The sequence below is a fragment of the Mercenaria mercenaria genome, chromosome 1 (genome assembly GCF_021730395.1).
Source record: "Mercenaria mercenaria strain notata chromosome 1, MADL_Memer_1, whole genome shotgun sequence".
Classification (NCBI taxonomy): Eukaryota; Metazoa; Mollusca; class Bivalvia; order Venerida; family Veneridae; genus Mercenaria; species Mercenaria mercenaria.
Genome location: NC_069361.1, coordinates 64313654 through 64338443, shown reverse-complemented (window position 1 = coordinate 64338443; position 24790 = coordinate 64313654). Strand labels below are relative to the sequence as shown.

Sequence of the window (24790 nt, the reverse complement as noted above, 5' to 3'; positions counted from 1 at the left end):
CACTCAAGGCGTTTCAGTGCCCTCCACAGCATGATTTACACACCGAATAACGCAACAATAATTGCAAAATAAATATATCTATCGGCCCACCTTCTCTTTCTTTGGTTTATTTGGCATTTCGGAAAAGAAATCGAGTCCAAAATTATGATCACTTTCCCGTTCACCGTATTTCGGAATACTTCACAATAAAACAATAATTTTGATTGGCTTGTTACGGTCACATGGATCTGATAGTTTTCGCCGGGTCATGTGACCAAATACTAAATATTATTGATAGCATTCATTTAGATCTTTATCAAAATTGGTTAGATAATGAAAGTCAAAGATTTGTTTTTAAAAATTTACAAAAATTCAATGAAAAAAAGCAGTATGTGAAACTGAGTAGTCGGGCGTAGAGCTCTCTAGCCTACTTTCTTACGCTCAATAGGCCTATGGAAGGCCTACAGTAGCATAGCCAAATATCTCTGATTTTTTCGTGATTCACATTTTCCGCGCTTGAATATCACACTGGCCATAGCTTTATCAGATCAAGTGGTTCCAACGTTGTTTGAGCGGTGAATTTTACGCCGATCAGATGGAGAAATATGGCCGATACTACAAATTTCCGGTATTGTAAGTATGATTTAAAGGAATTTCTACCCGTTAAATAACGAATCAAATGAAACCGATGGGTGCACCTGGAGCGCAAATGTGTCTATATTTTAGCACATGTGTCTATTTAGCTGAGGTTTGTGCCGTTTATTCAAACACTTCTGTACAGTCCGGCGGGGGAAGGAGATTTTTGACAGTTTTTGACAATATCGCCTCGAATATAGTGTTTATCGGGAGCAAGTAACTGTTAAAACACTTTTCATGTAAAGGACTACCTCTTAAAACAAAGCGTGTGTATTTTCATAGAATTATTCAGGGTTGTTTCTGAAGAATCGGCCGAAAACCTAATGCAACGCCGTTTCGAGTGGGTCGCTATGCAACGCAATCAAGTGGATACCGTTCTGTGTCTTACTTGCGAAGTCTTATCCGTCTTAAAACAGTCATTAAAGCCTAACAATGAATAAATTTAGTGACTTTATATCATTATAATGATCCCGCCGTTTCTAATATATTGTACTAAATATATATAATACATTTTTATGCTCGTGTAACATTTAACATATTTTTGCGGACTTGTCAAAAACATCAACACAAAAACATAAAACAAGGGTGAACATCGAACAATATCATTAAGTAAATGATAGTAATAGTTCGTAAAAACAAGAACCAGTTCAAGGACATTTGCCTCATCCACGAATGGTACTGAACAGCATGCCAAAAGCGGGTTGACTCTTTATGAGGATTGTTCAAATATGAATGCATCTGAGCACATAAAAATGTATCCTTGATAGATTTCAATGAAAATTTTATTTGGTCCCCTGGAAATATTCACCTTTAACAGATTTACAAAATTTCAGTCTTCTAATCCAATCCTTGAAGCCTTTTTCGTAGTATTTTCTAGGTATACTATATATATAGATGAAGACACTGGAATATTGCAGAACCGAGGTGTTTGCGCTGCACAAAGTTTCGACCAGAAAGGTATATTTGCGCCTTGGGAACAAAAAGAAGTCACACGGGCAAGGTCAGACGAATAAGGAGGGTGACAAAGGGAGCACAACAACCTTTTCCTGCTTCAGAAAGTCTTGTACAATAGACGCCTTGTGCGATGACGCGTTTTCATGTAGTCTGACATTGGACAAACCAGTTGCGGGTCTTCGAGTTTTGAAATATTTCTTTAGTTTTCGAAGAACTTTAGTGCAATGCATGGTCTTTTGCCAGACTTTGTTGCCAATATTTTGTTCTGAATCTTTCGTTTGGGCTCAAAAAAAGTGAACCAATGTCTCGTCACCAGTGACGACATATGCGAAAGATAGTGCATTGTAATTTGGAAACTGTTTAAGCAACAAGTTTGCGCATTGCACACGTACCCTTTTCTGCTCATCTGTCAACAGATGGGGAATCTAGCACAGATCTTTCTCATTTTCAAATTACGTTTCAGAATTGTATGAGCTGCTCTTATGAGATGCCAACCATACTAGCTATTTGTCTAGCGGTGTATCTTGCATCAGTAGCAACTATTTCTTTCACTCTTGCAACCATCTTGACAGACGTTGCTGATTTCGGCCGACGGCCATGTGGTTCATCTTCTGTTGAAACTAACCAACATTTGAATTTCTTAAACCAACGAAAAACTGTCGAAAAAGATATTTCATTATGCCCATAAACAGAACATATATCATTAAAAATGACTTTACACCCTATGCCAAGAACACAACGATTCTTAATACAGGACCGTACGGTGTACGCTGACCTTTTTCCAACCATTTTTATATTAATATACACGAGTAGGCAATGTTAGCGAGCGATAGACGCAGATAAAGTGAACGGATTTTAATGGGTGTGGTATCAATGTATAAATGAACAAATAAAATACAGACACCAGTGAAAGAAAATAAACGGACTAGCAATACTAAGAGAGACGTGTTACAGTTGTTTTATTTAACTGTCTCCAACAAAACTTTTTTTTTCATTGGTGTCTGTATTTCATTTGTATTTTAATTTTTAAACGGCGACCGTAGAGTTTTGTTACATCGTTTCTGTTTTATGGATGACCAATAAAATCTTGCCTTTTCCCTGGCCAATTTTAACGGTCTCTTTGATTTATCTCTCTGAAAATAAAATATGAATGAAAATATATACAAACAACTGATCAATACTTTTATCATGGACCAAACTTTATTTAAGCTTTGTATAGACAGCTTAAATGCACAACAAATCAGTAATGAAATCGCAATGTATTAGTTTTAAGGGACTGAAAGTAACCAACTGTAACTATACTTATTTAAAGAGTCAACCCGTTTTTGGCATGCTGTTCAGTACCATTCGTGGAGGAGAAAAATATCCGTGAACTGGTTCTTATTTGAACGAACTAATACTATTATTTACTTAATGATATTGTTCGATGTTCATCCTTGATTTATGTTTATGTGTTGATGTTTTTTTGACAATGTCCGCAAAAATATGTTAAATGTTAAGCGGGCATAAAAATGTAAAAGTACAATATATTAGAAATGGCGGGATCAATATGATGATATAAAACTATCCAAATTAATTTATTCATTGTTAGGCTTTGAAAATAATGACTGTTTTAAAGACGGATAAGACTTCGCAAGTAAGACACAGAACGGTATCCACTTGATTGCGTTGCATAGCGACCCACTCGAAACGGCGTTGCATTAGGTTTTCGACTGATTGTTCAGAAACAACCCTGAATAATTCTATTAAAATACACACACTTTGTTTTAAGAAGTAGCCCTTTACATAAAAAGTGTTTTAACAGTTACTTGCTCCCGAAAAACACTAAATTTGAGGCGATATTGTCAAAAACTGTCAAAAATCTCCTTCCCCCGCCGGACTGTACAGAAGTGTTTGAATAAACGGCACAAATCTCAGCTAAATAGACACATGTGCTAAAATATAGACACATTTGCGCTCCAGGTGCACCCATCGTTTTCATTTGATTCGTTATTTAACGGGTAGAAATTCCTTTAAATCATACTTACAATTCCAGAAATTTGTAGTATCGGCCATATTTCTCCATCTGATCGGCGTAAAATTCACCGCTCAAACAACGTTGGAACCACTTGATCTGATAAAGCTATGGCCAGTGTGATTTTAAAACAAATAACTGTGCATGCTTTTTACAAAATCAAATCGGAATTGTATAGCCAGTCGATATATCAAAATGAAAAACACAAACAACTTAGGCCTATCTGCGGCTAACCCTACGTGCCAGATGCGTGGCCTCACCCTTGCAACCGAACAAAGTGAACTAGATCACCGTGGAAAACAGTCAACAGGAACTTCACTACTGAATAGCAAGAACTATGAGAGAACAGCAACGTTTGACTTTTCAAAAGCCTTATCATAAAAAAGTCATAAAAAGCTAAACCAAAAATTACTATATATAGATCTATATGTCGAAAAAAAAAGAGTTTCACTTACTCCACCACGTGGTTACTGAGATACAAGGCTATATATGGCCTACTGACGCAGCAAGTTATGTAAAAAAGGCTAACAGCTTTGTGAAAAAAAGCAAGTTAGAGTCATGTTATATGCGCATCTCGTGCCAGTTCATGCCATTTCATCACAGCGAACAAGTGTCCTAAGTTTCCATTTATTCCGAGATATCAGCTTCCGTGCATCTAACGGTTAATCAAACACCAGACAGTCGAAAAAAGGGGCATATCTTTGTGAAAAAAGGCAAAACAGAGTTATGTAATTTGTGTTAACTAGCATGACATCTCATCAAAGAGAAGTCAAAATCCATTCCTACAACTTACATAAACAAGAGGACCATGATGGTCCTGAATCGCTCACCTCTTCCCACATGACCCAGTTTTGAGTATGACGTCGTTTTTCCTATTATCTGACATAGTGACCTAGTTTTTGAGCTCATGTGACCCAGTTTTGAACTTGACCCATATATTATCAAGATAAAAATTCTGACCAATTTTCATGAAGATCCATTGAAAAATATGGTCTCTACAGAGGTCACAAGGTTTTTCTATTATTTGACATATTGACCTAGTTTTCGAAGGTACGTGACCCTGTTTTGAACTTTACCTAGATATCCTCAAGGTGAACATTCTCACCAATTTTCATGAAGATCTCATGAAAAATATGGCCTCTAGAGAGGTCACAAGGTTTTTCTATTTTTATACCTACTGGCCTAGTTTTTGACCGCACGTGATCCAGTTTCGAAACTGATCTAGATATCATCAAGGTGAACATTCAGATCAATTTTCATGAAGATCCATTGAAAAATATGGCCTCTAGAGAGGTCAAAAGATTTTAATAATTTAAGACCTACTGACCTAGTTTTTGTCCGCACATAACCCTGTTTCGAACTTGACCTAGATATTATCAAGGTGAACATTCAGACCAATTTTCATACAGATCCCATGAAAAATATGGCCTTTAGAGAGGTCACAAGGTTTTTCTATTATTTGACCTACTGACCTAGTTTTTGATGGCATGTGATCCACTTTCAATTTTGACCTAGATATCATCAAGATGAACATTCAGACCAAATTTCATACAGATCCCATGAAAAATATGGCCTCTAGAGAGGTCACAAGGTTTTTCATTTATTTGACCTACTGACCTAGTTTTTGAAGGCACGTGACCCACTTTCGAACTTGACCTAGATATCATCAAGATGAATATTCTGACCAATTTTCATGAAGATCTCATGAAATATATGGCCTCTAGAGAGGTCACAAGGTTTTTCTATTTTTAGACCTACTGACCTAGATTTTGACCGCACGTGATCCAGTTTCGAACTTGGCCTAGATATCATCAAGATGAACATTCAGACCAATTTTCATACAGATACCATGAAAAATATGGCCTTTAGAGAGGTCACAAGGTTTTTCTATTATTTGATCTACTGACCTAGTTTTTGATGGCACGTGACCCAGTTTCGAACTTGACCTAGATATCATCAAGGTGAACGTTCTGACCAATTTTCATGAAGATCTTGTGAAATATATGGCCTCTAGAGAGGTCACAAGGTTTTTCTATTTTTAGATCTACTGACCTAGTTTTTGATGGCACCTGACCTAGTTTCAAACTTATCCTAGATATCATCAAGATGAGCGTTCTGACCAATTTTCATGAAGATCTTGTGAAATATATGGCCTCTAGAGAGGTCACAATATTTTTCTATTTTTAGACCTACTGACCTAGTTTTTGATGGCACATGACCCAGTTTCGAACTTGACCTAGATATCATGAAGATGAACATTCTGACCTACTTTCATAAAGATCCCATGAAAAATGTGACCTCTAGAGTGGTCACAAGCAAAAGTTTACGGACGCACGGACTGACGGACGCACGGACGACGGACACCGCGCGATCACAAAAGCTCACCTTGTCACTTTGTAACAGGTGAGCTAAAAAATGGAAGCGAACATCAGCGCGGACGCGGACGCGGACGCAGACGCCGACGGACAGACATGTGAGTGCAACAGACGTATTCTTCAAAAAGTCGCGCTAAAGATGAATTTAAAAGTACAAATAATTTGGTTTATCCAAACATTTTGTACAGCGGAACGTTTTGTTCAGTTTATCTGTTCATCCCTTTACATGGGTAAGACTTAACTATGGTGGGCGACTCTTCTGTATAGAGCAAGATACAGAACACGCACCAATTCAAGAAGCTTCCCTGGTTCTTTAGCGTGTCAGGTGTAAAGTACCAATACACGAGACTATTTAGATATTATCCTAGTTAGAAGATCACATACCTGGTGGTTTCGTAATCAAACTGTGTTACATCTGGACTACTGCGTCCGTTAATGTGTTTTATATCAATATTAATATTTTACATTCATGCAAAATATTGTCCGCTTTCTGTATCTCACCAGTTTTCAAATTAAACGCTTCAGTGGCACTATCGAAGAACGAATTGCGCAAGGACTTTACAGTTCTTCAAATTATTCTTTTTGATATAAATAGAATATCACATATCGGGTTTTGTAGTTACAAGGATTCATCTTGGAAAATGGGTGCTTGATTGAGAGAGGTGCGACCGTATATTGACCAATATCAAGTATATCTGAATGCTAAACATAAATGTTTTTTTTGTTGTTTTTTTTTTTTGCCGTTCGTCCCATTCCAAAAACAATACAGCAAATTATTCACTATATTGAGCATAATCTTATTCAATTCATAAAGGGAAAAGGCATGGCTGAAAAAAAAGTCAAAAGGTGCCCGGGGCTTAAATTGCGGCATCGGAGTTGACTTGAAATGTTTTGAAATGTTTCATGTTTTTTGCTAGATACATGTTGCTACATATGGCATTTGACATGCTATGTCAGATAGCGACGTGTATTTTGTTCGAACCAAAGTGAATGATGCAGTACCACAGTGTTTAACGCGTCTTAAATATCAATTTTGTAAATCAGGGTGTATGTGGCTAAGATGTTTGAAATTGTCCGTATAAAGTATAGAAAACCTGGATGTCCATGACTGTTTAGCAATCCGTGTTGTTTGTTTAGTAAGTGTTAGATACAGACTGATACTTATATAGCACACACATTTCGCTAGGCCGGTGTCTGGTGCGATCTATTCGCACGACAATCGGAAGTACCGAATATTTATTTGTTATATTTATTTGGGTTTTACGCCGCACCAACACAGTATAGGTTATATGGCGCCAAACAGGACTACAAATTTTGGTTCCACATCTGATTTACATCGAAATAAAAACCGAATAAGCCGATGATTAGTTCTGGCTGATATTGAATGCTGCGGAATGATAAGGAAAAGTACGAGTTTTGCGGAACTTGTAATATGCGTTCACCGTGGCAAAGAGCACTACAGAGTGATACCTCTTGTAGTTCAAAAATGTTGAACAACACCTTTGGGACGTCGGATAGCCACATGCTTCCCGCCAATAGCACTCACAGTATGTGGAAAGTTCCGAGTAGTAGCAAACTCGTTGGCGATTGTCTGCCAAAGTGTCTTGTCTAACTTGTTCAAACTAGGGTCCGTACGAAGTTGGTATACCCTAAACGCATTGAATCCCTCCAGTTTCCTTTATATAGGCTACTGACCGTTCGGAGGCCGCGTCCCTACTTTCAACTTGCTTTTTGTTCGTTTCATATTATATGTTATTTATATTGTCTTGTTTGTTGGTTTGCTACTGGTGTTTCGTTCCTTATTCCCCCGCCCCCTATTTCTACGCACTACCTCTTACTTTACTATAAGTGAGATTAGGTACCCACCATGCATGTACTGGCTGGTGCTCCCATTTTTTCTTGCCACCGGCCGTCCCTGAGCGGAGCCCAACTGTGTTGTTTTGTCGAACTTGTCTGTTTGTTTTGTCAATTGGTGTGTGCGCGCTCGTGTGTATGTGTCTGTTGGTCTTGTGCATGTTTACACTGCTAACGGTTTGCGGTCTAGAGGACTGCGTTTCTGGAGTGTGGCTTTCCCTGTTGAATATTCATCCTTTCTTTTTCCACTTGCCAACATTTCTCTATCCGATACCCACGTTGGCACCTTGAGTATAATTTAAATGTACATGATGTTGGATTTTTGAAGCAGCCCGCCCGCTATATCTTTCTACTACAATTTCTGTTTATTGCAGGCCAACTTTGCGATGCATTGCTCTTGTCGTGTTTGCTGTGCTCTGTGCTTCCGGGAATTCTACCCTTACTTTTAATTCTGATTACCTCATACATGTACTCGTCGATAATGGTTTATGATAATGGCAAAAGACCTCTTGAACCACCAGGGATATGGTATGTGAGCTAACCTGAAGCCTTACTTTAAGGATTTGTCAAGGTGTGCCAGTTTCCATTACCTCTCATGAACAGACTCAATCAAACCGAGTCTGCTATTATTCTACTAGACGGTACATGAAAAGGTCGTGCTTGTACCTGAAATAGTTTCTACGGAAGCGTGCTAGTTTAAAAATTTTCTGAATTCCCCACGCATTACCAAATTTAAAGGTATGTTATACACTGCCGAGGAGAACAATGACATAAAAAAAACTACTAAAGTGACTCAAGTGAGTAATCTTGAGATAATTAAGCAGTTTGCGCTTGGTATGACATTGCTTTGCGTCTGGGTACATTGATTGTATACCGTTGTATTAATGTTTTTATGCTTATATTACAAATGATAGCAGAAACAAAATATGCAATGACCATAGAAATTGATTGGAGCTTGCCTATTTGAAGGATACAAGTATTGCTCTTGTTGGTCTGTTCGCCGGTTTGTAAATAGGTAAAAAAAAACCTGACATCTACTGCAAATAATATACATACAAGTACAATGTATATTCAATTGTTTATTGAATATCGGAACAAAAAAACTTACATTTACATGAAAATGGCTCGCTGTCTATACTCACGGACTTTGAAGAACAAGTAAAACCAACTTATACCACTGATGCGTTTTCTCAGATCGTATAAAATATATTCTGTGTCTGGATTTCTATTTCACGTGAGTTACGAAAACTACATGCATAAACTTCATAATGACAACAGAACCAACCGGAGAAATAGATAACTAAAGTAGAACTAAATTGCTTTAGCAAAACCTTTTCGTACTTTTTAGAATGTTTGTGTCATAGAATTTTGATTTTGGAAATAGTCATCTTGATATGTTTAATTCATTTCATAACAGAATATACTTACTCAATTGAGTCTCTGTAAGTAGGAACGAATAAAATACTAGTATTCCATTTCAACAGAAAGGCTAATTTCTTCAGGAAAATCTCACTTTCATCACAATTCTAGTCATTATACTAGTTTAAAAAAAGATATACGAATTCTAAAACAGAAAAGAATTCGAGATGACGCATAGACTTTGATCATCGAGTCAACGCCAATGGCCATATCTCAATATGTAATACAAGTACTCGTCTATCGCTACAATTCAAGCGCCTTTTTTCAGAAGGGTAAAGCAAAAAGCGTTCGATACACGGCTGTCATAGTCTCGCATTGGCATAACCGGCAGTGCGCTCCAACTCTTCAAACACTATTAAAATGATATGCTGCAAACTTTCACAAATGAACAAACTTGATGTGCAGATGACCATAAAGGAAGGAACTTTTAGCTGTGACATTATTTCCACGGTTATGGCCCTTTGATAGTTTACCTTTTTGATAGTTTTTTTTTTCTCAAAAATTACGTCATCTTAACTTAACAACTTAAAAGTCAACTCCTTTAACTGGTCAATTTACTCATCTTTTAACGGCGTTATGACTTGAACGGATATTCGACATACATTATCTAAAACATGAGCTTCATGAGCGGTAGTCACACGTTAAGAACAGAAAACCTTTACCTTTTACCTTTCACACTCTATCCTCTGATTATATCTGAACCAATCATCATAAAGATACCAGCAGCAGAGGTCACACTCTATCCCCTGGCGGTATCTGAACCAATCATCATAAAGATACGAGCTGCGGAGGTCACACACTATCCCCTGACGGTATCTGAACCAATCATCATGAAGATGTGAGCTGCGGAGGTCACACTATCCCCCGACAGTATCTGAACCAATCATTATAAAGATGAGAGCCGCGGATGTTACGCTCTATTCCCTAATGGTATCTGTACCAATCAGCATAAAGATTTGAGCTGTGGAAGTCACACTCAATCATCTGACGGTATCTGTACCAGTAATTATAAAGGCATGAGCTGCGGAGGTCACACTCTATCCCCTGATGGTTATATGTTGATTATATGCGACGTTAAATAAAGCTTACCTTTACCTTTTACCTTTCACATTCTATCCCCTGATTATATCTGTGCCAATCATCATAAAGATACTAGCAGCGGAGGTCATACTCCATCACCTGACGGTATCTGAATCAATCATAATAAAGATATGAATTGCGGAGGCCATACTCTATCCTCTGACAGTATCTGAACCAATCATTATAAAGATATGAACTGCGGAGGTCGCATTCTATCCCCTGACGGAATCTGAACCAATCATAAAGATACTAGCAGCGGAGGTCACACTCTATCCCCTGACCGTATCTGAACCAATCATCATAAAGATATGAACTGCAGAGGCCATATTCTATCCTCTGACGGTATCTGAACCAATCATAAAGATACTAGCAGCGGAGGTCATACTCTATCCCCTGACGGTATCTGAACCAATCATAATAAAGATATGAACTGCGGAGGCCATATTCTATCCCCTTACGGTATCTGAACCAATCATAAAGATACTAGCAGCGGAGGTCATACTCTATCCCCTGACGGTATCTGAACCAATCATAATAAAGATATGAGCTGCGGAGGTCATACTCTATCCCCTGACGGTATCTGAACCAATCATCATGAAGATATGAGCTGCGGAGGTCACACTATCCCCCCCCCAACGGTATCTGAATCCATCATTATAAAGATGTGAGCTGCGGAGGTCTCACTATCCGCTGATGGTATTAGAACCAATCATAATAAAGATATAAACTGCTGAGGTCATACTCTATCCCCTAACTGTATCTGAACCTATCATCATAAAAATATGAGCTGCGGAGGTCACACTATCCCCTGATGGTACCTGAACCAATCATCATAAAGATATGAGCCGTGGAGGCCACACACTATCTCCTGACCGTATCTGAATCAATCATCATATAAGAAGTTAACATACTCTGCACAAAGAAGTATCAATTAAACAAGAGGGCACTGAAGGCCCTTTATCGCTCACCACTGCCTAGTTCTTAACCCAGATATCCCTGTATCTAATTTCGCCTAGGTTTTACAGAGACAAACATTTTGACCATGTTTAGATCATTAACCAACTTTTGAATGATTTGACCTAGTGACAAAGTTGCTGACCTCAGCTACCCCACTTTTGGACTTTACATAGTTTTCATCCAGATAAATATTCTGACAAAGACTTATGATAATGAAGTTGAAAGCTAATGACCTAGTTTTTCCAAAAGTGACCCAGTAACAAAAATTTCCTTGCAGTAAAACAGACAAACATTCCTAACAAGTCTCATGAAGATAAGGTTCGTGTGTTAACCATGTCTTTCTATGATCTGACATTGTAAACTAGTTTTTGATGTGGATAATACAGTATCTAACTTGAGCTAGATTTTTCAAGTTGAAATACATATTTGAGCCGTGCCATGGGAAAACCAACATAGTGGCTTTGCGACCAGCATGGATCCAGACCAGCCTGCGCATCCGCGCAGTCTGGTCAGGCTCCATGCTGTTCGCTTTTAAAGCCTTTTGGAATTGGAGAAACTATTAGCGAACAGCATGGATCCTGACCAGACTGCGCGGATGCGCAGGCTGGTCTGGATCCATGCTGGTCGCAAACCCACTATGTTGGTTTTCTCATGGCACGGCTCATTTGGTTTGTGTATTGGTAAGTGTTGAAAGTTTCAAAGCTTTATCTTAAAAGACTTTGTCAAAATATGAACTGGTACGAAATAATAACCAAGATTTCTAAGTCAAAACGGGCCATTATTCAGCCAAAATCCTTGATGGAGTTATGTACTCTTGCCTATAACTGGCCATGGTGATGGTAAACAAGTGTTGAAAGTTTCAAAGCTTTATCTTAAAAGACTTTGTCAAAATATGAACTGGTACGAAAAACTTACCCTTTTTTCTAGGTCAAAAGGGGCCATAATTCAGCCAAAATCTTTGATGGAGTTATGTGCTCTTGCCTATAACTGGCCATGATGATGGTAAACAAGTGTTGAAAGTTTCAAAGCTTTATCTCAAAAGACTTTGTCAAAATGTGGACTGGTACGAAAAACTTAACCAAGGTGTGACACCGACGCCGTGGTGAGTAGGATAGCTCTACTTATTCTTCGAATAGTCGAGCTAAAAATGTAGCTTCTAGAATGTTAACAAGGTTTTGCAACTGACAGTGACCCCAGTTTTTCACCACAGATGACCAAAACAACTCATCCAAGATTTTATTGAGAGAAATATTCTGACCAAGTTTCATGAAGTTTGGGCTGAAATTGTGACCTTTAGAGTTTTAAAGGTCAAATTTTTGACGGCACACAGATACGAACAACAGACACACTGTGATCACAATAGCTCACCTTGAGCACTCTGTGCTCTAGTGGAACTTAAAATAGCACACAGAAGGGAAAAGAAGTACAACAACATATTCTCCTTCAACCATCTTATATTTCTTCTAAATTTCAAATAATCAGAAAAATGACAATTTTAAGTACATTATTGTATTACAAAAATTTACATATATCCCGAAATTTAAATATCTTTCAATATAAATATGTGTGTTTACTGTACATCATTTAGATTTTGCGTAACACTATTTAGCAAGACAAGTACAAAATATGAAACAGAGAGAAACAAGTGAATGAAGTATTGCCATGCAATACAAAGTCCCCTACTGGAAGGCACCTAATTTTCTCTACTGCAGTATAACATAATGAATTGATATCTGTCAATGATGTATAAACAATATTGTACTACATATACAATATGTTATAACAACACACTTGGATTAAAATGTGCATATATAAAAACCCACAGTTGTTTTCATATTGAATTTTTTTGGCTGATTATAAAAATGTTATCATGTAAGTTATTTATAGTAACAACAAAGGGAAATTAATCTTTAAAAAAAAAAAAAAAAGAAAAAATAATAATATAAGTCCACAAGAAACTCTTTACCAGGTAGAGATAGGTCAAAATACACCTAAAAATTGGATGTAACATGCATGCTGTACCACAGAAAAGTGGTCTCGATTTTTCTCTACCGCCAGTAATAAAAAAGTTACAATTAAATCTATTTATAGTAACAACAAAGGGACGTAATTCTAAAAACAAGGGTGCCTCATGGTGGTGAACATTTGGTCCAAGTTACATCAAAATCCCTCCATGCATGAAGAAGAAATGTTCCGTACAAAGTCATTCTTGAATTTGACATTTGACCTCTAAATATGACCTTGACCTTAGACCTAGGGACCTGGTTCTTGCGCATGACATGTCTCATCCAGGGGAATATTTGTGCCAACTGATATCTAAATCCTGCTTTGCATGACAAAGTTATAGACCGGACAGGAAAAAAATCCTCTTGACCTTTGATCTCAAAGTGTGACCTTGACCTTTAAGCTAGGGTACTGGGTGTCGTCTCATCATGGGAAACATTTGTGCCAAGTAATATAAAAATCCCTTCATGGATGGCAGAGTTATGGACGGGACAGGAAAAAAACTCTGTTGACCTTTGACCCCCAATTGTGACCTTGACCTTTGAGCTAGGGGTCCGGGATTTGCGCATGACACGTCGTCTCATCATGGGGAACACTTGTGCTAAGTGATATTAAAATCCCTTAATGAATGTCAGAGTTATGGACCGGACACGAAACAGACCCTGTTCATGCTATGTTAACATTTGACTGCTAAGTGTGACCTTGACCTTTGAGCTAGGGGTCTGAAAGTTGTGCATGACATATCGTCTTATTATGAGGTATATTTGTGCCAAGTAATATTAAAATCCCTTCATAGATGGGAGAATTATGGACCGGACAGGAAAAAAGCCTTGTTGACATTTGACCTCCAATTGTGACCTTGACCTTTAAGCTAGGGGTCCAGGTTTTGCGCATGACACGTCGTCTCCTCATGGGGAACATTTGTGCCAAGTAATATTAAAATCTCTTCATGGATGGGAGAGTTATGGACCGGACAGGAAAAAAGCCCTGTTGACCTTTGACCTCCAATTGTGACCTTGACCTTTGAGCTAGGGGTCCGGGATTTGCGCAAGACACATCATCTCATCATGGGGAACATTTGTGCCAAGTAATACTAAAATCCCTTCAAGGATGGGAGAGTTGTGGACCGGACAGGAAAAAAGCCCTGTTGACCTTTGACCTCCAACTGTGACCTTGACCTTTGAGCTAGGGGTCCGGGTTTTGCGCATGACATGTCGTCTCATCATGGGGAACATTTGTGCCAAGTAATATTAAAATCCCTTCATGGATGACAGAGTTATGGACCGGACACGAAATTGCGGACGGACGGAATGACAGAATGACGGAATGACGGAAAGACGGAATGACGGAATGACGGAAAAGTGCATTCCTATAGTCCCCGAAACTGGTTTTCAACCAGTAGGGGACTAATTAACCCTTCAAGCTTAAGAAAACAGAAAGTTAAGTTCATGAGTACCCAATAACTATGATTCATGAGAGAACCAGTATTATGTAGATTCGTCTTGTGCTATTCTCTTGTTATATCTAATCTGGTAAATTCAGCTCATGAACAGACTTCTCTCACAATAAATTTTATGTCTGTCACACTGACACAATTATGTCATTTTATCGACTAACTATCCAGCACTTCACAGTGGAGAAAGACCCCAGGTGCCCCTCTGGGCATTATTTCAAACTGGGACAAGAACCTGGGTAGAACCACTGACCTCTCCAAAGCCAGCCAGATGGCTGTCACACGATGATTCTAGCAGGGCTTGGACCCACTGAGATGACAGGCAACTTGGCCACGGAGAGCTCTTTCAGGGTTAACAGCTGATATTTTATACTGAGAAACAAATATTTAACATTCATAAAGAAAAAGTGAGATACTATGCAATCAATTTACAAACAATTTTCAAGTTTAGTCTTGTATATAATTGAAAGTAGTGAAATCTTGCACAAAAAGTTAAATCACTGATACCAGGAGATGCTTTCTTGTAAAAGGAGTGACGAGGTGCACTCCCCACCCCCTGTGAATGCCCATATATATTATTCTAATACACCCAAATGGTAACATACTGGTATATATGCAACATTTTTTTAATTAACTACTGGTCACATATGTATTCATTTTAACCTCACCTCACTCCAAGTTATCTGCGAATACTCAAGACTTAGAAATTCTTCAGACAGAAGACAAATAGCACTTATCTGTAAACAACAAAAAAGTTTGACATGGTACTGCACATACACAACACATGAAAACCTGGGAGGATAACTTTGGCACATTAAAATGGTTGAAACTAAAAGTAAGTTTGTCCTACAAATTTTCTAAGCAACAAAATACATTAAAATGCATCTACTATCGAGTCTGAGCAACTAACAATAAGATATGTGCACCAGTTATAAACAGCATAAATATTAAGCTTATTGTATTTACACATTTCTTAAGCACGTATTTCTACTGGAGTACTGCAAAGAAAAATGGAAACCTGACAAGTGAAACTTCCTTTTTAACAAAGAATGCTTCCAGGGTTGCAATAAATAGGCAGTCAAGAGTAGTTGAACCTGTAAGACCCTAGTACCCAAGAATAGTTACAAAGAGTTTGATAAATGACAGAACTGAAATAAACCTGTTTTAGATTCTTTCTACACAAGAATTTGTAGTTTTACGGTGTTATGCATGTTTGTTGATAAAATCACTATCATTAATACAGAAATCTGCATTTTACATGTACGTTATGAAGATAACATTTTAAAATTACAGTCATGTTACCTGTTAATAAATAAATGCAGATACTTTCTATTAATGTCAAATTTATGTTGCAATGTGTTATATAGGTTAAATTTTCTTTTGAAAAAACAAGGTCTTATCAACTTTACAAAAGACTTGTTTCAAACATACATCTTAAGGTAGTGGACCTGTATGGACAATCAGAAATTTCTGTGTGGTTATGTATTTCCCAAAGGCGATTCCAGCATCAATAGGCCTAACAGAAAATTGTTCTTCATAACAACTTCAGACTTTCTAAATCTCATACAAAGAATACATAATCGAACAGAAACTGACAATTGTCATTATGGGTCCCATACCTTAATACAATCTTTTATTTCTAAATCATACAGAATTGTCTTAAACTTATTTTATTCACTTACTTAATATTTAAGAAAAACGTTTCACCGGTACCTTAAGCTGAATTACTTGTACATGTACTGACTTTCAACATTCTGAAGGACGAAACTTTAAATATTAAACAACGGTTTGAACAATTAGTAACCACAATCCCTTGTTCTACACAAAACCATGATTCACTACGACACTGAACAATAAACATTTTAAATAGGTAAGCATGCAATTTACTACAAATCAAGAAATATTACACAAAGTCATGTAAAAAGGTAACTTGTCTGAATTCTCCATTACATTACCTTTACGGTTCTGTTGAAGATGAAATAACTTTTACTACTGTGTGAATTCTTTAAGCTTGTCCCATTTTAACTCATTTCATCATATCATTCACAGTAACACTTCATTTTTGGATTTTTATGATGGAATACCTCAATGCAACTCTTTTTTTTTATTGTATTTATGATGAGGAATACCTCACAGCAACTGTCTGTTGGGCTTTTTTAATGTGTAGGAATACCTCACAGCAACTCTTTGTTGTTGCACTTTTATAGTGGAGGAATACCTCACAGCAACTCTTTGTTGTTGCACTTTTATGGTGGAGGAATACCTCACAGCAACTCTTTGTTGTTAGGCTTTTATGACGGAGGAATACCTCACAGCAACTCTTTGTTGTTGCACTTTAATGGTGGAGGAATACCCCACAGCAACTCTGTTGTTGGGCTTTTATGGTGGAGGAATACCTCACAGCAACTCTGTTGTTGGGCTTTTATGGTGGAGGAATACCTCACAGCAACTCTGTTGTTGGGCTTTTATGGTGGAGGAATACCTCACAGCAACTCTTTATTGTCAGCTTTCATGGTGTAGGAATACCTCACAGCAACCTTTTTGTTAGCTTATGGTGTAGAATACCTCATGCAACCTTTGTGCTGGCTTATGGTGTAGGAATACCTCACAGCAACTCTTTGCTGTCAGCTTTCATGGTGTAGGAATACCTCACTGCAACTCTTTGTTGTTAGCTTTCTAGTGTAGGAATACCTCACGCAACTTTTTGTTGTCAGCTTTCATGTGTAGGAATAACTCACTGCAACTCTTTGTTGCTGGCTTTCAGTGTAGGAATACCTCACTGCAACTTTTTGTCATTATGGGGAATATCACGACTCTTGTTGCTTATGGTAGAATACTCACGAACTCTGTTGATGGGTTTTATGGGGGAATACCTCACAGCAACTCTGTTGTTGGGCTTTTATGGTGGAAGAATACCTCACAGCAACTCTGTTGTTGGGCTTTTATGGTGGCGGAATACCTCATAGCAACTCTTTGTTGCTAGGCTTTTATGATGGAGGAATATCTCACAGCAACTCTGTTGTTGGGCTTTTATGGTGGAGGAATACCTCACAGCAACTCTGTTGTTGGGCTTTTATGGTGGAGGAATACCTCACTGCAACTCTTTATTGTCAGCTTTCATGGTGTAGGAATACCTCACAGCAACTTTTTGTTGTCAGCTTTCATGGTGTAGGAATACCTCACTGCAACTCTTTGTTGTCAGCTTTCATGGTGTAGGAATACCTCACTGCAACTCTTTGTTGTCAGCTTTCATGGTGTAGGAATACCTTACAGCAGCTTTCATGGTGTAGGAATACCTCACTGCAACTCTTTGTTGTCAGCTTTCATGGTGTAGGAATACCTCACTGCAACTTTTTGTTTTCAGCGTTCATGGTGTAGGAATACCTCACTGCAACTTTTTGTTGTCGGCTTTCATGGTGTAGGAATACCTCACTGCAACTTTTTGTTGCTGGCTTTCATGGTGTAGGAATACCTCATTGCAACTCATTGTTGCTGGCTTTCATGGTGTAGGAATACCTCATTGCAACTTTTTGTTGTTAGCTTTCATGGTGTAGGAATACCTCACTGCAACTTTTTGTTGTCAGCTTTCATGGTGTAGGAATACCTCACTGCAACTCTTTGTTGTCAGCTTTCATGGTGTAGGAATACCTCACTGCAACTCTTTGTTGTCAGCTTTCATGGTGTAGGAATACCTCACTGCAACTCTTTGTTGTCAGCTTTCATGGTGTAGGAATACCTCACTGCAACTCTTTGTTGTTATCTTTCATGGTGTAGGAATACCTCACTGCAACTTTTTGTTGTCAGCTTTCATGGTGTAGGAATACCTCACTGCAACTCTTTGTTGTCGGCTTTCATGGTGTAGGAATACCTCATTGCAACTCTTTGTTTGCTGGCTTTCATGGTGTAGGAATACCTCACAGCAACTCTTTGTTGTTAGCTTTCATGGTCGAGGAATACCCCTGGTGCCCTCCCTTATTTCAGGCATTGGCCGGCCACTGGGTAAAACCATAAATCTTCCATAACCAAGCTTGATAACTTACTCAAACCCAATGGTGAGGGGGGAAGAATTTGAAGTCAGCAACATTAACCAACTGGCCACAGTGACCTTTCACGGTAACCTTCAGCCAAAGGCATAAGGCTGTACACATACTTATGCTATTATGTATCAAAATTATCCAGTTACAAATACAGTTGAAACTCAATACCTCGAACAGGTTTATCTCCAAATTCTGGCTATCTGAAGACACTGTCAAGCACATGCACAAAATAGCATTTTGAGTCAAATTTCTGATATCTAGCTAACTCCAATACAAATTAGCACAATAAAACTTTTTGAAACAATGGGGTACAAAAATATCTGTTAATTCCTATCAATTTGTGCAATGATTTCTTGATATGTAGTTATCCAAGAAAAAGCGAAAGTTACATAACAATTCACAACATTGGGTAAACAAATTTTACTGCTACAATAAATAGATCATGGTATTGTCTACTGTATGGAAATGAAGGGGTGTTAGTACAAAAATAGATATCTTGAAACATAATTATAATAAATTTAAATACACAGATATTTCATACACAAATTTACAATTTGTACACGTTTTAAATCTGATGGAAATTACAACAGATGAATAGTGAGTGAATTGAGAATAAAGTATTTTCAGGGTCCTCCACTATATGTGTAATGTCATGATAAAAGGGACCATCTCACAGACTCAGGTTTTGTAAAAAATGGTGTTCAAAATTATGTTAAACTGAAAGTTATTCAGACTCCTTTAAAATGAACACCAAATATGCACACACATATGAGCCGTGCCATGGGAAAACCAACATAGTGGGTGTGCGACCACCATGGATCCAGACCAGCCTGCGCATCCGCGCAGTCTGGTCAGGCTCCATGCTGTTCGCTTTTAAAGCCTGTTGGAATTGGAGAAACTGTTAGCGAACAGCATGGATCCTGACCAGACTGCGCGGATGCGCAGGCTGGTCTGGATCCATGCTGGACGCACACCCACTATGTTGATTTTCCCATGGCACGGCTCATATGTATTTGCTTGAAAACAAAACATATCTTGTGAATCTGGAAAAAAATATGAATTTCAGATACTTTGACGAGACAAGACCCTTTCTGTGTGACAATTCAAAGGATCATAGTGAGCAATTAACTGTATTGGGATGGTCCTATTTGGGGAATGTAGTATATCTAAGACAAGGTACAAGATCAAATCGCTGAAGTGTATGGAAGACAGGAGAGAAAATAAATATTCTCTTAAAATCTTAGACCAGTCTACTTCTCACTATTGTTATTTTTCATGCAAAATACAGTAACTGTATTTGTTCTAATTGGTTTATAGAAGTTATTTTAGATCATACAAACAGGGGTGGAAAACCACTCTTCCATGAAACCCCTCTTTAACATTGTACTAATCATATCAGTACTACAGGCAAATTGAAAAACCTATGAGTGCCTAAATTTTATTCACATTTGTACAGAGACCAGTATCAAGGATAAACATTTTGTTTTGCTTGCCTTCCTGTATTCTTTTTCTTTATTTTCTGTTCAACAATATAAGAACAGAAGGTTTTGAAGATATTAAAGACATCCATAATCGAAATTAAAACATATAGGTTATATCCACTTTGTAGAACTAAACTTTATTTATCTATATATGCTTTACAAACACAATTATTTAGTGAAAGTCTAGCTTCGCATTTAATATTTATTAATCATGGAGAAATTAGTTATGGAGTAATTAATAGCATAATTATATAATTTTTTGTTTTTAATCATAGAAGGGTGTTTTTATTAACTTTTTAAATATATTTTTATATCTATAGTAAATATTCATATAGTTCCAGTTCTACCCAGCTTGGCTGACAAAAAATAAACATGAAATATAGCACTTAAATTATTGTAAAAATCTATCTATTGACTAGATTGTAGAAAATCTCTCCTATCACTGTAACTGTTACTACATATTCTAAAATTTTACAATTAATAATAATTGTAATATTCTCGTATTCTACAGATTACTTTTGATCAAAATTATTCTTTAACAGAAATAAATGATATTACAAGAGAAATATCTGGAAAAATATAAATCGATTATGTTATTATTTCAGCTTTAATAGTTTGTATGAAATAATATGCACAAAAAAACTTTATATACATTCTTCTTTAACCCTTATCATGCTGGACACAATTGATTCTGCCTTTGTGTCCAGTCTGATCATGATCTGCACTGTTCGCTATTCAGTCAGTATCTTTTTGGTAAGCACCCCTTTTTACAGTTAATGATACTGTCCAAGTTGAAAGATGGACAAGTTCAGTATAGAAATATAGCAGGGTAAGGGTTAACCTTTAGCTTGATGGAAACAATTGATTCTGCCTTTGTGACCAATGCAGACCAAGATCAGCCTGCATGGATCATGGTCTGCACTGTTCGCTTTTCAGTCAGTGAATTTTCAGTGAACACCCCTTTGAACAACAAATGCTACTGCCCAAATTGAGTGACAGACCAATCCATTTTAAAAAATTTAGCAGGGTAAAGTTTAAAGGAAAACAACACTTTGTGTCTGAATTTGTATACAATCTTCACAAGGTTCAAAATGCCCCATGTTAACTATGCATTACTGACTGGACCTGAGCTTTCAAAATACATTTGATACTCGAGATTAAAAATAAAATTGGAAATTTATAATGTTGGTAGCATAAAGCATGTTATATAACTGATAAGAAAGTGGTATGGTACAGCATGGATGTATATATCTGAAAAACAGCAAGGTCATCACAACATGTTCTTCCATTGAGTATAGTTTCTTTTTCTAAATATATAAAAAAAAAAAACATATACATAAGAATATAGTAGGTCTAAAGTTGAAAAGCGTTCTGCCATATAAAATAAACAAAGTATTTTGTTATAAGAAATAAAGAAAAACATTATTCAATATAACAGAGATTAGCTTCTTTTTATAGATGTGCATCCAGTTCCTTGCATTAACTGTTTTACACATCAGATGCAACGAGCAATTACTGTAGGAATATTTAGAATGAAAAAGAGTGTTATTTTTCCTTCTAATCTTTCATATACTATAATGTTACAAGAGGGCCATGATGGCCCTATATCACTCACCTGTTATCAGTGCACTTGAGGACAAGAAGGTCCTCAGTAAAATATCAAAGTCCAAAGGACAGGAACAACAAAGGGAAGAAATTTAACCAAAAAAGAAAAAAAAATTCTTACAAGGTATAGATATGTCAAAATACACCTAAAAATTGGAGGTACCATCCATGTTGTACCACAGAAAAGTGGTCTCGGTTTTTCCCTACGGCCAATAATAAAAAAGTTACTAAAATAAGCTATTTATAGTAACATAAAAGGGAAGTAATTAAAAAAAATAAATATTGTAAGTGAACAAAAGAAAGATCTGCCAAATAAATCTGTTGACATAAATGAAATTTCAGATCAGTATCTTCAGTAGTTATGGAGATATACCCATTTTAATTTGAAATAAAGGGAGGTAATTTGACATTAAACCAATCCATAGTTATCTACCCTGATTGTCTCTGTCTAACTAATAACAATAATGAAATTTCAAATAAGTCCTATAAGTACTTACTGATATAAATCCATTTTGATTACAATCAGGGGAGGTAATCAGATATAAAATAACTCTGGAACCTACGACTGGATCTGATTTGTCATGGAATCCAAGATTTATTGTTGTTGAAGATATGTTGGGTGTTTGTATCAAATAAAACCATAAATGAAGTCTCTATATGGCTGCAAAAGCCAAAATAGCCAATTTTGGACTTTTAAGGAGCCATAACTCTGGAACCCATGATGGAATCTGGCCAGTTGAAGAAAGGAAGCAAGATCTCGTGATGATACAAGTTGTGTGCAAGTTTGGTTAAAATCAAATCATAAATGAAGCTGCTATTGTGCAGACAAGGTCAAAATAGCTAATTTTGGCCCTTTCAGGGCCCATAACTCTGAAACCCATTGTGGGATCTGGCCAGATCAAGAAAAGAACCGAGATCTTATGGTGACACAAGTTTTGTGCAAGTTTGATTAAATTCAAATCATAAATGAAGCTGCTATTGTGCAGACAAGGTCAAAATAGCTAATTTTGGCCCTTTCAGGGGCCATCACTCTGGAACCCATAATGGAATCTCGCCAGTTCAAGAAAGGAACCAAGATCTCGTGGTGATACAAGTTGTGTGCCAGATTGGTAAAAATCAAATCATAAATAAAGCTGCTATTGTGCAGACAAGGTCAAAATAGCTAATTTTGGCCCTTTCAGGGGCCATAACTCTGGAACCCATAACGGGATCTGGCCAGTTCAAGAAAGGAACCGTGACCTTATGGTGAAACAAGTTGTGTGCAAGTTTGGTTAAAATAAAGTCATAAATGAAACCACTATCGTGCAGACAAGGAATTGTTGACGCACGCACGGACACGAAGGGTGATCACAAAAGCTCACCTTGTCACTATGTGACAGGTGAGCTAAAAATGCACCAAATAAAATGTAACTGAACGATAAATGGTCATAATCTCTGGGAAAACTGTGATGTAAAGTATGCAATACAACCAGTTTACAAATACTAAATGCTTAAGAGAACCCAAATTTGATATTTACTGGTATTTTGGAGGTGGTTCTTACTCATGGGTTAAATCACACTACAAATGTTAAAATTAAAAACATTGGTTTGTATTTTTAGTATATTAAAAGTAACAATATAAGACACTGGCTGCAAAGCGTAGCAATAAATTTGCCCAGGATTAGTGAATATATTCTTGGTTACACAAAACGCAAGTGTTATGTTTAGCACTTTGAAACATAATCATTAGAATTACTTAGAACTGGAATAATTTATTCTTAATTTGAAACAAAAGGGTGAAAAATTGATTGACAAGACTGCAGTTTTAACTACGTGTTGTACTGAAATTAGAATTTAAACTACAAGTATTTGAAATCTCAATTTATAACTGTATACATTCAAATGATTTGTTACTGCAGAACTGTCACACTAGTAACTGCATGTCAACTCTGATTACTCAATAATTCTTAGACAAGAACCTTAACCCTTATCATGCTGGACATGACTGAATCTGCCTTTGCAACCAGTGTAGATCATGATCATCCTGCACATTCGTGCAGTCTGATCAAGATCTGCACTGTTTGCCACTCAGTCAGTATCGTTTTGGTAAGCACCCCTTTTAACAGTTAATGGTACTGTCCAAATTGAAAGATGGACAAGTTCATTTTAGAAATTTAGCAGGGTAAGGGTTAACATTTATCCATTTGAGATTACTTAACAGAAAATGTAAAATCTCAACACAGACTAGCCTTATGTCATAACCTGAATCATTTATCAAAACCAGTCCTATTATTTGTTTCATGTTATTAAAACTTTTATGAGACATGTATTCATTTCTCTTTCACAAATTCTGCAATATTAAAAGAAAATGTCTTTCCCTGTAAATGTCTGAATTTGTACTTGTACTGTGATTTTTGCATGGCTTAACAAGTTTTTCATCCTGTGTGTATCTTAATCTCTCTTTGGTCGTGCCTGTGTTGCCTGTCTCACTGCTAACTGGGCACCCTGCTGCATAAGTTGTGCATAAATTGGGGCAAGAGCCTGAAATGGATGAATACAAAAATAAACAAGAGCTCGTAGAACAAAAAAATGCCCCCCCCCCCCCCTGATGCATTCAGTAATTGCACAAGGAACAAAAATTATTTAGTCATTGTATACAAAAGTTCTACTGTTCTGGGTAAATGTGACCTTGACCTTTGACCTATTGACCTTAAAATAAACAGGTCATCTGCTGGTCATGATCAACCTCCCTATTAAGTTTCATGATCCTAGGCCTAAGCGTTCTTGAGTTATCATCCAGAAACGGATTGGTCTACATATCGACCGACATCTGCAAAACAATATACCCTTCCTCCTTAGTAGAAGGGGGGCATAATGACTTGGAAACACTAAATATTGTAAACATTTGTGATGTAAAACTGCTGCCAATATTTTTTTATCATGGACATTTTCATATATAGTAT

The 24790-nt window shown here is 37.1% G+C and overlaps 2 protein-coding genes across 11 annotated transcripts in view; both read right to left on the bottom strand.

Moving 5' to 3' along the window:
* Positions 1–222, bottom strand: part of LOC123535807 (serine/threonine-protein phosphatase 2A 56 kDa regulatory subunit gamma isoform-like) — a 72974-nt gene extending 72752 nt beyond the window's left edge. For all 3 annotated transcript variants that reach the window (XM_045318560.2, XM_045318575.2, XM_045318567.2), the window contains exon 1: positions 91–222. In XM_045318560.2, the coding sequence (XP_045174495.1) occupies positions 91–117 (27 nt within the window). In that variant the 5' untranslated portion in view covers positions 118–222. The remainder of the gene's footprint in view (positions 1–90) is intronic.
* A 12482-nt stretch (positions 223–12704) lies between these two features.
* The window catches only part of LOC123535828 (atlastin-2-like), a 37676-nt gene continuing 25590 nt past the window's right edge, over positions 12705–24790 (bottom strand). Inside the window, exons 13-16 of one of the 8 annotated variants that reach the window (XM_053549512.1) lie at positions 18286–24368; positions 17341–17416; positions 17122–17262; positions 12705–16988 (exon numbers count right to left, since the gene is read on the bottom strand). In XM_053549512.1, the coding sequence (XP_053405487.1) occupies positions 24279–24368 (90 nt within the window). In that variant the 3' untranslated portion in view covers positions 12705–16988; positions 17122–17262; positions 17341–17416; positions 18286–24278. Of the gene's footprint in view, positions 17263–17340; positions 17417–17598; positions 24369–24790 lie in introns of all 8 variants that reach the window. The other 7 variants (XM_053549500.1, XM_053549505.1, XM_053549495.1 and 4 more) reach the window with 7 other exon arrangements.